This window comes from Bombina bombina, chromosome 7 (assembly GCF_027579735.1).
Source record: "Bombina bombina isolate aBomBom1 chromosome 7, aBomBom1.pri, whole genome shotgun sequence".
Classification (NCBI taxonomy): Eukaryota; Metazoa; Chordata; class Amphibia; order Anura; family Bombinatoridae; genus Bombina; species Bombina bombina.
Window position 1 is genome coordinate 285,766,950 of NC_069505.1, and position 15,578 is coordinate 285,782,527.

The 15,578-nt window shown below is 39.8% G+C and overlaps 1 protein-coding gene across 6 annotated transcripts in view; it reads right to left on the reverse strand.

Moving 5' to 3' along the window:
* USP19 (ubiquitin specific peptidase 19) overlaps positions 1 to 15,578 on the reverse strand; it is a 287,727-nt gene that overhangs the window by 143,218 nt on the left and 128,931 nt on the right. For all 6 annotated transcript variants that reach the window (XM_053720813.1, XM_053720815.1, XM_053720812.1 and 3 more), the window contains 2 exons: positions 3,809 to 4,025; positions 993 to 1,145 (listed from right to left, as the gene is read on the reverse strand). In XM_053720813.1, the coding sequence (XP_053576788.1) occupies positions 993 to 1,145; positions 3,809 to 4,025 (370 nt within the window). The remainder of the gene's footprint in view (positions 1 to 992; positions 1,146 to 3,808; positions 4,026 to 15,578) is intronic.

Sequence of the window (15,578 nt, forward strand, 5' to 3'; positions counted from 1 at the left end):
ACCCCCAATCAACGTAATATATATTATAACTATTTCACGTGTGGCTACCCGTGATGACAATTTAAGTCAGGTGATCACAGTAACAGCAGTGGTCACTGGGACATTTTCAATACTATTTACTAAATTCTATACAAAAATGATACACATTTTGTACAGTTTTGCTGCACACATCTCACATGCCATGAAATATAATGATGGTCATGGTATATTGAAAAAATAATATATAATTTGTGTGGGGAGTTACTGAAATTTGACCTAAAATAGGGTTTAAATGTAGGTAGCACATATAGACAATAATGCATGTTATGCCAAGATCCTACACACTCCAGTGACACTGTTTCATAGCCCTTCCACACACATTTGCCGGCATAATATTATTATCAGTTAGATGTAGAGCGTCAACAGATTACACAGCGCTATAAACATAGGTATATTATGCAGAGGTAGCATTTATAAGATGGGTTAAGGCCCTGCCAAGAGTTGCACTTGTTGTAAATCAGCTCTACAGAAAGCTGGGATTGTAAGATTACATGCTAAGGGGGTTCAAAGGATGACAAAAGGAGCAGAGGAACGGAGGTAAGAAAAGGTCAGCGTATATTGTATATATCCCTGAACAGGGAAAAAGAAACAGTGCCCAATGCAGTAGATTAGCAACCGGCCCCCATGCAAAACAACACTGTATGGCACGGTTATATTCACCTATAAATGATGTGATGCGGATATAAAACCTAAAACTATAAATTATGAAGAGTAACAGGGTAATATCATACACATCCCTAACTTCTGTTACATTTTGGTTGACAATTTTCAGTCTTTGGTCACACACAAATGAACTCCCCTTTTAAGAAATAAGAAATATACATGATAATATGGCTGCAGCATCTTATAAACGCTCTACAAAGAATAACCAGACAGGAGAATCACAGTATGCCCTCTCTAGATAGCTGGATAAATTAGTCATAGCATTTCTAGATCATACGGAAATTTGTCACCTGACAGGAAAGTCCACCATGTCGTTGATTTTGTCTCTCCAAATAAAAGTTCGGAAGGAGAATCGCTTGAGCTGTATTATCAGGATATTTGGGAGCCGCCACAGCATCAGCTGCTTGGATGCTTCTCGATGCTGATTACACTTGGGGCAGTACCTGACGGACGATACAGACATGAGCAGAAGAAGGAAAGTGCACTAAGGCATCACAACGAATGCAGCAACTACTGGGAAATACACTACATGGATAAAAACGCAATAAAGCCCTTTGCTGCAATTTATTTTAGGGTGAAGCCAAATATCAGTTAAAATTGAGACATTTTCTTTAAGAAGTTTTATAGTGAATGTTTATTTTTTTGTATGTGAGTAAAGGGGAAGTTACATTTTCTTTGCTTAGTTCTCATGATATTCTGTTGAAGCGATACCTAGGTAGATGTCTGTAGCACTACATGGCAGGAAATAGTGCTGCCCTCTAGTGCTCTGGCAAATGGATAACATTCTTGTAAAACTGCTGCCATATAGTGCTCCGGACACATGGACACTCCTGAGCTTTACGTCCCAGCTTTTCAACAAAAGATACCAAGAGAGCAAAGAAAAAAATGAGAAAATAGAAGTAAAATAGAAAGTTGTTTCGAACAACATATGTCTGAATCATGGAAAAAAATTGTGTTTCATGTTCCTATAAACTCATAATGTAATTCTACATACAATATTTCATTGTATATTATTAAAAACTTTGCAACATGCTTTTAATTATTTCACCATATTTTCTTGCAATCTAAAATTGTTTATCCCTTGATAGTCTTTAGTGGACCCTGCAACATGGTACACAGTGAATTAGTGCAAGAGCTTATTTATATCCCTTATTTCTATTTGTATACAGTAAGCAGGTTAGTGGCATCCTTGTCTAGATACTTGATAGAGATTATAGCTAAAATAGCTTAAAAGGGAAACTAAACCCAATTTTTTTCTTTTGTGATTCAGATAGAGCAGCAATTTTAAGCAACTTTCTAATTTACTCCTACTATCAATTTTTATTCGTTCTCTTTCTATCTTTATTTGAAAAATGAGGCATCTAAGCGAAGGAGCCAGGCAATTTTTGGTTCAGACCCTGGACAGCACTTGTTTATTGGTGGGTGCATTTAGCCACCAATAAGCAAGCACAACCCAGGTTGTGAACCAAAAATGGGCCACCTCCTAAGCTTACATTCTTGCTTTTCAAATAAAGATAGCAAGAGAATGAAGAAAAATTGATAATAGGAGTAAATTAGAAAGTTGCTTAAAATTACTGCACTCTCTGAATCATGAAAGAAATAAATGTGGGTTCAGTGTCCCTTTAAGTATATACACAACATGGATTTAGTTATAGTCACTTTCTAGAATCACAGCATCACTTACACACGACCCCCCCTCCTCCCTATGTGTTTAGTATCAGGCTGTGTTGAGCTTTGGCCACATCTTCACTGCTTTAATTATGTCACAATATTTATGTTTTGTTAAACGCACTTTATTTTACACAATGAACTTATTTTCACTGTAGAATGTAAGCGAATATTCTAGAACTTCACAGTAATTGGTGTGTATGTGATTAGAAGGTATAAAAGCCTGTGCAGAAGCGTTTTCTATCAGACTTTACCATCTCTAGATGTCTCACCGCCTGCTGTATTTGCTTTAACCGGTTATTTGCCATTCAAGGAAGAAATATAATAAAAGTATTTACTTGTATCTTTGTGTCTGGGAAGTTCCTGTATGATCATCACGTATACTTATTTAAAAAACGCTATTAAGAGGGATATTAAACACTAAATACTTTTTATAAGCATAGTATTGGGATAATTCCTGCCTTCTTCTACTCATGTGCTGCCATGTTGAAATCTGTCTTTCACTGCATTCTGATGGCGATGAGTTTGCACATGTGCAGTAACTCTCCTTCACATAAGCTCAGTGTAACCTAGGTACAATATGGCAGCACCATGATTAGCAGGAGGAGCACGTTGTGTATTTAGGCGTTGATCACAATTCCTTAGAAAAACGTATCAAATGATTTATCCTGACATACTTTAAAAGGTGGTTTTCTGTTGAAAACCTTTAGATACGTTTTTCTAAAGGATGTGTTTAATGTCCCTTTCAGATTAAGCACTAGGCTACGTCCCAGGATTGGCTACCTGTCATGTGCAGGCCACTGCCCTCTTATTGTACAGCAAATGCTTTCTTTACTAATACTGCTTCCCTGGGGAGCCTCTTTCACCCATTGGGAGACTATTCATGAGTCTGATCTGCATTCATTGTTTAGTAAAGCCCAGTGGATAGTCACTTTTTTCCTTGAATAATGCTTAGTTTAATAAGGAGTCCAGTGTGATTGACATCTATATATTTGTATACAGAGACCATTTACAAGCTGCATAGCATTTCTATTTTTTATATCTAGCAAAGTATTTTTACCTTTTATAAATTATTCTTATGTTTATATATGTTGTATTGGTCAGAGGGATCCCCTCCTACAGTATTTTAGGCTAATTTTGTGTTTATTTAGCCCTATTTTTACTATATATGGAGCCTGATCACAAATAGTGCTAGGTAAGGTATAAGGTCACAGTCTTCTTTTCTTTTTTCTCACTTATATCTGCCGCTAACTGGGCACATCACAGCTAATAAACATACTGAAAAGACTCAATAGATTGAGTGGGAAATTACCCATCGTATCAGTCAGTCTGACGTATGGACCATAAAACTTGTATAACTTCTGGGGCAAGCAGACTCCTGGGCTGTTGTACTGAATCAGAGGGTTGGCGTATTTTACAGTAGGAGGCGAGTACTTACCAAGCCTCCTCTGGAGCAAGCACCTCAGGCTTGGTGAAGAGATTCAAGCACTGGTCCAGGGTGAAGAGACCAGCTCTGGCTGCTTCGCTAGCAGACCCAGGATCCTCCTCACACTCTAATTCTTTAGACTTAACTAGCACAAATTCTTTCGACCGCTCATTGTTCTTCCAAACCAGGGCAAGAGAACAGTCGTCTGTTAGATCCAGAAAAGCCTCATCTGTAAGACACAGAAAGAAAGCAAGAAATAACCTTTGTAATTAGACTGCCTGACAAACTGATTTTTCATAAGAAAAAAAAAAGCAGCTGTCACAATACTGGGTCACAGGCAGGCTAACCTCTCGCTGTGCATCTTGCTGGGACACAAGACTTATAGGCGATCAAAGCAGCAAGGAATCCCAAGCACTCGAGGGTAAAGATAAAAAAAAATTTACTTTATTGTAAACGTTTAAAAGTCCATGAACATATAGGGATACAAGGAATTAAGCCCAACGTCTTTTAGAGCACTTAATCAAAGGAAATAATTAGGCCAGATGGTATTCATGAGTGAGCCACTCAATGTACCCTGGGTGCAGGCTGCATGCCAGTTGTTTGAGCCCTGGTCTTCAGTATGGCGGAAGACAAAATAAGTCTGAGTTATTAAAACAAGATATTTAGATGTCACAATTCCTCTAACAGTCCGCAGGGACATCTCCATACATAAATACAAATAACTACACATTTTTTCTGTATGATATATATTTGTTTTTTATATAATTGTTGAAACAGGTTTCAAATGTTTTAATTATGTGTTATTAAAACTAATGGTGGTCAATTTCTATCTCAATCTTTCTTGAGATCTACATGTGTAATGCCCTATATCCTTATTATACAAGTGACTATTTATCACTGGACCTTAATTCATCATACCAAATCTGAAACAATGATAGAGTATCAGGTGTGTCTGTAGGTGACAGATCAGGGTTAATCTGATCATCATTCAAATTTAGTATTCCGCTTAGAGGCACTGTGTAACTACACAAAAAGGTTTTCATCACAAGAGGAGATTCTGTAGCATTTTTAAAAAAGTGCAAGAGCAGAGAGAATATTTCAGGTATGACATTTTGGATGCAATACTGGAATAGGCACATTTGCAAATGTAAAATAAAAAAAAAAGTAATATGGTTCTTCAGAGAACTACACAAGCTACAAAAGAATAGCTTAGAATAGAGGCTTCGATTAATGAGGATTTGGTTAATGCAGAATCCAACATTAAATAAACAAAAGCTCATTGGGATTGCAAACGCTAGTGTAGAATCGAGGTTAGCACAGTCAATGAAAAATAGTTAAAAAAAACCTTCTTTAGTTAATGTAGCAAAAGGAGAAAAAAACCAAAGGGAAGAATAGTAATACTCAAGACAGATGACTATAGATTGGTGGAAGGAGATAAGGAAATAGGAGGCTGTCTTAACTGATTATTTCTGTTCTGTCTCTGAAGCAGGTTATGGGGAGTAATTAATCACTGAGTGAACAGAGCACTTGGGAATATATCACTGTCACAATACACATGGATGAATGAATGAGTAACTTGTATAGCGCTACACCGCAAACTAAATCACCTCAAGGGGCTTTTCAGCCAGAAGCAGCCTGAGCCTTCAGAAAAGGTAAAAAAGGGAAATTTATGCTTACCTGATAAATTTATTTCTTTTATGAGACGATGAGTCCACGGATCATCTTAGTTACTAATGGGATATTCACCTCCTGGTCAGCAGGAGGCGGCAAAGAGCACCACAGCTAAGCTGTTAAATAGCTCCTCCCTTCCCTCCCACTCCAATCATTCGACCGAAGTTAAAGAAAGAAAGGAAAAACCAAGGTGTAGAGGTGTCTGAAGATTATAATAACTAACAACCTGTCTACAAGAACAGGGCGGGCCGTGATCTCATTGTGTAAAAAAAAAATTTTTTTATCATCAGGTAAGCATATATTTTCTTTTTTAAGATATGATGAGTCCACTGATCATCTTAATTACTAATGGGATCCAATACCCAAGCTAGAGTACACAGATGATACGGGAGGGACAAGACAGGGAACCTAAACGGAAGGCACCACTGCTTGAAGAACCTTTCTCCCAAAAGCAGCCTCAGCCGAGGCAAAAGTGTCAAATTTGTAAAACTTTGAAAAAGTGTGAAGAGAGGACCAATTTGCAGTCTTGCAAATCTGTTCCACAGAAGCTTAATTTTTGAATGCCCATGAGGAAGCAACAGCCCTCGTGAAATGAGCAGTAACCCTCTCGGAAGGCTGCTGTCCAGTAGTCTCATATGCAAAACATATGATACTCTTCAGCCAAAAAGAAAGAGAAGTAGCTCTAGCTTTCTGTCCCTTACGCTTTCCTGAGAAAATCACAAACAAAGAAGAAGACTGACGAAAGTCCCTAGTCACCTGTAAGTAAAACTTTAAAGCACGGACCACGTCGAAATTGCGCAAAAGTCGTTCTTTCTGAGAAGAAGGATTAGGACACAAAGACGGAACCACAATCTCCTGATTAATGTTCTGATCAGGAACAACCTTATGAATAAATCTAAACTAGTAAAACTACCTTATCTGAATGGAAAATAAGGTAAGGAGATTTGTATTGCAATGACGAGAGCTCTGACACTCTACGAGCCGAAGAAATAGCAACAAGAAATAAAACCTTCCAAGATAAAAACTTAATAGCTAAGGAATGCATAGGCTCAAATGGAGCCCCTTGAAGAACTTTGAGAACTAAATTAAGACTCCATGGAGGAGTAACTGGTTTGAACACAGGCCTGATCCTGACCAAGGCCTGACAAAAGGATTGTACATCTGGGACATCCACCAGACGTTTGTGTAACAAAATAGATAAGGCCGAGATTTGACCCTTTAGGGAACTCGTCGATAAACCTTTCTCCAAACCCTCTTGGAGAAACGACAAAATTCTAGGAATCCTAACTCTACTCCATGAGTAGCCCTTGGATTCACACCAATAAAGATATTTACACCAAATTTTATGGTAAATTCTCCTAGTTACAGGCTTACAAGCCTGAATCATGGTCTCTATGACCGATTCAGAAAACCCCAGCTTGGAAAAAATTAAGCATTCAATCTCCAAGCAGTCAGCTTCAGAGAAACTAGATTTGAGTGAAGGAAGGGCCCCTGAATCAGAAGGTCCTTCCTCAACAGGAGACTCCAAGGTGGCAGAGATACTATCTCCACCAGATCCACATACCAAATCCTACGAGGCCAGGTCGGTGCTATGAGGATCACCGAAGCTCTCTCCTGTTTGATTCGAGCAATTACCCAAGGAAGAAGAGCAAACTGAGGAAATAGGTATGCTAGACTAAAGGTCCAAGGGACCACCAGAGCATCTATCAGTGCCGCCTGGGGATCCCTGGACCTCGACCCGTATCTCGGGAGCTTGGCATTCTGACGAGATGCCATGAGATCCAATTCCGGCTGACCCCACCTGAGAATCAGGTCGGAGAACACTTCCGGGTGGAGTTCCCACTCCAACGGATGAAATGTCTGCCTGCTTAGGAAGTCCGCCTCCCAGTTGTCCACCCTTGGGATGTGGATAGCTGACAGATGACAAGAATGGGCCTCCGCCCACTGAATTATCTTGGTTACCTCTGTCATCTCTAAGGAACTCCTCGTACCTCCCTGATGATTGATGTAAGCCACTGAAGTTACATTGTCCGACTGGAACCTGATAAACTGGGCCGTGGCTAACTGAGGCCAGGCCAGGAGAACATTGTAGATCACTCAGTTCCAGAATGTTTATAGGAAGAACAGACTCTCAGTCCAAACTACCTGAGCCTTTAGGAGCCCCAGACTGCTCCCCACCCCACAAGGCTGGCGTCTGTTGTCACAATCACCCAAGATGGTCTGCGAAAGCAGGTTCCCTGGGAGAGATAATCCAGAGACAACCACCATTGAAGAGAGTCCCTTGTCTCCTGGTCCAGAGTTATTCGAGAAGACAAGTCTGCATAATCTCCGTTCCATTGCCTGAGCATGCTTAACTACAGAGGTCTGAGATGAAAACGAGCAAACGGGATGATGTCCATTGCCGCCACCATCAGCCCGATTACCTCCATGCACTGAGCCACTGACGGCCGAGGAGTGGACTGAAGAACTAGACAAGCATGGATAATCTTTGATTTCCTGACTTCTGTCAGAAAAATCTTCATAGACAGGGAATCTATAATGGTTTCCCAGAAGGTGACTCTTGTGTCTGGAACTATAGAACTCTTTTCCAAATGTACCTTCCACCCGTGAGTTCTCAGGAAAGATAACACTATGTCGGAGTGGGATCTTGCTTGTTGAAAAGACGGCGCTTGGACTAGAAAGTCGTCTAGATAAGGCACCACCACAATGCCCTGTGACCGAAGTACCGCACACAGAGACCCCAGAACCTTTGTGAAAATTCTGGGAGCAGTGGCCAAGCCGAAAGGAAGAACCACGAACTGGAAGTGTTTGTCCTGGAAGGCAAACCTTAGGAACTTGTGATGATCCCTGTGAATAGGAACATGTAGGTACGCATCCTTTAAATCAACTGTTGTCATAAATTGACCCTCCTGGATTAAGGGAAGAATGGAACGAATAGTTTCCATCTTGAAGGATGGAACCCTTAGAAATGTGTTTAGACTCTTGAGGTCTAAAATTGGTTTGAAGGTTCCCTCCTTTTTGGGAACCACAAACAGATTTGAATAAAAACCCCTGACCCTGTTCCAGTACTGGAACAGGAACAATCACTCCCAGGGCGTAGAGGTCTCTTACGCAATGTAAGAACGCCTCTCTCTTTGTCTGGTTTGCAGATAATCTTGAAAGTAGAAACCTGTCTCTGGGAGGAAAACATTTGAACTCTAGTTTGTATCCCTGGGACACTATCTCTATTGCCCAGGGATCCTGAACATCCTGAACCAAAACCTGAGCGAAGAAGGAAAGTCGGCCCCCTACAAGACCCGGTCCCGGATCGGGGACATTCCCTTCATGCTGTCTTGGATTCAATAGCAGGCTTTTTGGATTGCTTTCCCTTAGTCCAAGACTGATTAGGTCTCCATGCAGGTTTGGATTGTTCCTGCTTAGAGGAGGAAGAGGAAGAATTTCCTTTGAAATTTCGAAAGGAACGAAAATGACTCTGTCGTACTTTCTGTTTCTCTTATCTTGAGGGAGAAGGTGACCCTTACCTCCCGTGATATCCAAGATAATTTCCGTTAGGCCAGGTCCAAACAAAGTCTTCCCCTTGTAAGGAATAGCCAGGAGCTTAGACTTGGAGGACACATCCGCAGACCAAGGTTTTAACCATAAAGCTCTGCAGGCTAGAATAGAGAAACCTGAAATCTTAGCTCTCAGTTTAATAATTTGAAGAGAAGTGCCCGTAATAAAAGCATTGGCAAGCTTCAGAGCCTTTATCCTGTCTTGGATCTCCTCCAATGAAGTCTCAGTCCTGAGAGACTCAGACAGTGCATCAAACCAATTTGCCGCCGCGCTAGTCACAGTAGCAATGCACGCAGCTGGCTGCCATTGCAGACCCTTAAGAATCTTCTTAAGTAGACCCTGTAACTTCTTGTCCATAGGGTCCTTGAAAGCACAACTATCCTCTATGGGAATAGTAGTTCTCTTGGCTAAGGTGGAAACAGCCCCTTCCACCTTAGGAACTGTTTGGCAAGACTCCTTGAAAGAGCCAGCTATGGGAAACATCATCTTAAAAATAGGAGAGGGAGAAAAGGGTATGCTTGGTCTCTCCCACTCCTTAGTAATAATCTCTGAAGCACTCTTTGGAACTGGAAATACATCTGTGTAAGAAGGAACCTCAAATATCTGTCCAATTTACTAGACTTCTCAGGGACAACCACTATCGTGGAGTCACAGTCGTCCAAAGTAACCAAAACCTCACTAAGCAACAGGTGGAGGGAGGTGTTCTAGTTTAAACCTAAAAGTTACAACCTCCGAATCCGTCAGAGACAATAAACTTTCTGAATCTGAGATTTCACCCTCAGATGCTACAGCAGTACCCTCCTCTTTGTGTCCTTGGGAGGGTACCTCCAAAATTGCAACAATTGCATCGGAAATTACTGAATGTCTGGTTTTCCTCTTACGTTTGCCCTGCAATATTGAAAAGCAGACAATGCATCAGAAATTGTATAAGACATGAGGGAAGCTATGTCTTTTAAGGTAACTCCAGCGGGAGCTAGAGCAAAAGTGCAGGGCACTGCTTGTGCGGGCGGTAAATTTTGGGATGCTTGGGGAGAAAGCTGCGGCATTCCTTGAACCACGTCATTAGACTCTTGGACAGCATCCGCCTTTGAAAAGTTTTGCTCAGAAAAAATCTTTTCCCTATAAATTTAAAGTCCTCTCAATACATGAGGGACAGAAAGGGATTGGTGGTTCCACATTTACATCAAAACACAAGGAGCAAGTAACACTTTGCAAGTCTCCTTGGTCCATACTGAATCACAATATAATAATTATGCAATAATAACTTTAATTTGAAACAAAAAAGTTAGAATGCAAAAAATGTTACTGGCCCTTTAAATTTAAAATTGCAACTTTTTTACTGCATTTGTAAAAAAACGTACCCAAAAAGGCCATAGACTAATAAAAATGACACCCCTACACCTCAGCAGCTTTGCTGAGGTGCCTACCTGACTGCAAGACCGGAGACCTCTCTCTCCTAGCAAGCAATCCGGACACTGTATAGTTCTCTCAGACACTGAGAGTTTACATTGTCCCCATAATAAAGTGCCTGATTCATAAGCCCTTTATGTAGTGTAATGAAATATAGTAAAGTGCTCCTTTTCCTCTGTGTGTCCCAGGAAAAAAACATAGCACTTACCTCATATGTCTGCCTGACAGCAAAGGAAGTTCACCAGGTTTGAGGGGTCCTATCCCCGACATGGACCTGTGAAGAAAAATAAATTCCTGAATAAATAATTCCTCAGGTTTTCAGGGTTAGGGCAGCAATAATATATGGGAGGCACAGTGAGAATTATGTCCCACAAGTTCACATTGCTCTAAAGCCACCAATGCTCTACTGAAGAGACTGATATGGACTAAGGCTACACCCCAGGATAAAGCAGCACAATCTTGCACTACTTTAAAAATAATAAACTCTTGATTGAAGAATCTTATCTAACACCTCACTTTACCACTTCCTATCACTAACGTAGGCAAAGAGAATGACTGGAGTGGGAGGAGCTATTCAACAGCTTTGCTGTGGTGCTCTTTGCCGCCTCCTGCTGACCAGGAGGTGAATATCCCATTAGTAATTAAGATGATCCGTGGACTCATCGTGTCTTAAAAAAGAAAGGTTTTTATCAAAACAAAAACATAATTGAAAACAATTACTAAGAAATCCTTGATGATCATCATCATAGTCATTCTGATTTACCACGTTATTTTAGGTGCATGCCTGCCTGTTTACTCATCAAAATGAAGCGGTAATTAATAACAAAAGGATGAGTATTTTTGTGGTTAAAATGGCAGCATGAACAGCAAGACACATCTGGAACTCAAGTTGCAATCAGCATGTTTATATGTAGTAGAAAGGTCTGTGTACAATTTAAAAAATAGGTAAATAAAACAAAACGACACTCTGTTATGCCTCTATCTGGGGACACTCACTTGAGCTGAATTGTATTTATATTTCAGATTGCAGTTTTTATAAACAGAATAGTGTCCGACAGTGAAGGTCTCTTCTTTAAATATATAATCCTTAGAAAATATTGCACAACAAAGAACAGTACTCCCCTAGGCCTGTGATAGCTATCCTTGCCACCCCAGATGTGTTTAAACTACATTTCCCATAATGCTCAACTAGAGTGCACAGTACATTTTAAATAATGTGTGAGCGTCTCCTGGAACTTTTTGCTTTATCGCTATGACTTATACACTCTGGACTATTGAAATATTAATTTGTCACAGCTTCAAGTGCTACAGAGTATTGTTATCGTTGGCTATGGTTAACCAGATTAGGTGCTAAAGCGCTTACCATGGTATGCCAGAGACTCTCAGCTTTCTTATGCAACTAATGGGCATCACTTAAAGGGACAGTCTGGTAAACCAAATGTCACACAGTGATCACTGAATTACAGAAATAGTAGCTAGCTCCCAGCTTCTGAGTCTACTTAGGCATACCTTTCAACAAAGAATATCCAGAAAATGACACAAATTAGATAATAGAAATAAATTGTACTTTTGTTTAGAATTGTATGTTCTATGGGAATCACAACAGAAAAAAATAAAGGTTTTATGTCCATTTGAGGAAGAAAGAGAAAATGGTTTTGCAAATATATAGAGGAATACATTTCTTGTATGAGGCAAGTTATTTGAGTTTATTTATCATATTGCTAGACACTTGTTTACTGTTGTGATTCTACTTACAAATTTTTTGCATGGCCCTTAGGAGAAGCTATCATGCAATGGACCAATCGGTGCAAGAACTCTACCTGGAAACAGTTTCTGACCAATAGTTTCAAAAGATCTCTTATTAAAAAAAGAAGCAAATTATACATATGGTGACTACGGAGTGGAAAATCCTTCTTAATGTGAAGCTTTTGGTATAAAATCAGGAGATTAAAAAGGTTTAATACTCTTGTAGTATATAAAAGATATCAGTCAAACACAATCAGCGTATATTCACAAAAAGTATATAATTAAAATGAAAAAAACAAACAAACATTAAATAAAGAAACCTTTAAAGGCCTCCGATGCGAGGAGGAGCTGTCACCAGCAATGGACATCATATGACCACCAGTTCCTGTGAGCTATTGAGCTTCTGAACCCCGTTTCTATTGCGGTATTATGTTTCTTTTGGTGTCAATATTTGTGCCCTGTGATTTTTATTTTTTTAAATTGTGGAATAAATTTATATTTGATTGCCAGTTCCTGTTTTGTCGGAGTGATTTATTAGGAAAGCGCAATTCTTTAAGCAAGTGTAGGCCACGTGAGTATGTTTAACCAGAGTTTTAATTTGGGCTCTGTTGAAACGGTGTTCCACTATTGCTGGTCTTTCACTCTATTCGTGGTGAACTACAAGCAAATTGCTATTTGAGTCATGTATCACAGCAGTATAGGTTAGGAATCTGGGAAACCAGGGTTCAATCCTCAGAAGGTTAAAGGGATACTTAATCCATTTTTTTTTCTTTCATGATTAAGATAGAGCAGTCATTTTAAGAAACTTTCTAATTTACTCCTATTACCAATTTTTCTTCTCTCTCTTGGTATCTTTATTTGAAAATCAAAAAACATAATTTATGTAAGAACTTACCTGATAAATTCATTTCTTTCATATTAGCAAGAGTCCATGAGCTAGTGACGTATGGGATATACATTCCTACCAGGAGGGGCAAAGTTTCCCAAACCTTAAAATGCCTATAAATACACCCCTCACCACACCCACAATTCAGTTTAACGAATAGCCAAGAAGTGGGGTGATAAGAAAAAAGTGCGAAAGCATATAAAATAAGGAATTGGAATAATTGTGCTTTATACAAAAAAATCATAACCACCACAAAAAAGGGCGGGCCTCATGGACTCTTGCTAATATGAAAGAAATGAATTTATCAGGTAAGTTCTTACATAAATTATGTTTTCTTTCATGTAATTAGCAAGAGTCCATGAGCTAGTGACGTATGGGATAATGACTACCCAAGATGTGGATCTTTCCACACAAGAGTCACTAGAGAGGGAGGGATAAAATAAAGACAGCCAATTCCTGCTGAAAATAATCCACACCCAAAATAAAGTTTAATGAAAAACATAAGCAGAAGATTCAAACTGAAACCGCTGCCTGAAGTACTTTTCTACCAAAAACTGCTTCAGAAGAAGAAAATACAACAAAATGGTAGAATTTGGTAAAAGTATGCAAAGAGAACCAAGTTGCCACTTTGCAAATCTGATCAACCGAAGCTTCATTCCTAAACGCCCAGGAAGTAGAAACTGACCTAGTAGAATGAGCTGTAATCCTATGAGGCGGAGTCTTACCCAACTCAATATAGGCAAGTTGAAAATAAAGATTTCAACCAAGATGCCAAAGAAATGGCAGAAGTTTTCTGGCCTTTCTAAAACCGGAAAAGATAACAAATAAACCAGAAGTCTTTCGGAAAGACTTAGTAGCTTCAACATAATATTTCAAAGCTCTAATAACATCCAAAGAATGCAACGATTTCTCCTTAGAATTCTTAGGATTAGGACATAATGAAAGAACCACAATGTCTCTACTAATGTTGTTGGAATTCACAACTTAGGTAAAAATTCAAAAGAAGTTCGCAACACCGCCTTATCCTGATGAAAAATCAGAAAAGGAGACTCACAAGAAAGAGCAGATAATTCAGAAACTCTTCTGGCAGAAGAGATGGCCAAAAGGAACAAAACTTTCCAAGAAAGTAATTTAATATCCAATGAATGCATAGGTTCAAATGGAGGAGCTTGAAGAGCCCCCAGAACCAAATTCAAACTCCAAGGAGGAGAAATTGACTTAATGACAGGCTTTATACGAACCAAAGCTTGTACAAAACAATGAATATCAGGAAGAATAGCAATCTTTCTGTGAAAAAAAACAGAAAGAGCAGAGATTTGACCTTTCAAGGAACTTGCGGACAAACCCTTATCTAAACCATCCTGAAGAAATTGTAATATTCTCGGTATTCTAAAAGAGTGCCAAGAAAAATGATGAAAAAGACACCAAGAAATATAAGTCTTCCAGACTCTATAATATATCTCTCTGGATACAGATTTACGAGCCTGTAACATAGTATTAATCACAGAGTCAGAGAAACCTCTTTGACCAAGAATCAAGCGTTCAATCTCCATACCTTTAAATTTAAGGATTTCAGATCCTGATGGAAAAAAGGACCTTGAGACAAAAGGTCTGGTCTTAACGGAAGAGTCCACGGTTGGCAAGAGGCCATCCGGACAAGATCCGCATACCAAAACCTGTGAGGCCATGCCGGAGCTACCAGCAGAACAAACGAGCATTCCTTCAGAATCTTGGAGATTACTCTTGGAAGAAGAACTAGAGGCGGAAAGATATAGGCAGGATGATACTTCCAAGGAAGTGAAAATGCATCCACTGCCTCCGCCTGAGGATCCCGGGATCTGGACAGATACCTGGGAAGTTTCTTGTTTAGATGAGAAGCCATCAGATCTATTTCTGGAAGTTCCCCCATTTGAACAATCTGAAGAAATACCTCTGGGTGAAGAGACCATTCGCCCGGATGCAACGTTTGGCGACTGAGATAATCCGCTTTCCAATTGTCCATACCTGGGATATAAACCGCAGAGATTAGACAGGAGCTGGATTCCGCCCAAACCAAAATTCGAGATACTTCTTTCATAGCCAGAGGACTGTGAGTCCTTGATGATTGATGTATGCCACAGTTGTGACATTGTCTTAACTGAAAACAAATGAACAACTCTCTCTTCGGAAGAGGCCAAGACTGAAGAGCTCTGAAAATTGCACGGAGTTCCAAAATATTGATCGGAAATCTCACCTCCTGAGATTCCCAAACCCCTTGTGCCGTCAGATACCCCCACACAGCTCCCCAACCTGTAAAACTAGCATCTGTTGAGATTATAGTCCAGGTCGGAAGAACAAAGAAGCCCCCTGAACTAAACGATGGTGATCTGTCCACCATGTCAGAGAGTGTCGTAAAATCGGTTTAAAGATATTAATTGAGATATCTTTGAGTAATCCCTGCACCATTGGTTCAGCATACAGAGCTGAAGAGGTCGCATGTGAAAACGAGCAAAGGAGATCGCATCTGATGCGGCAGTC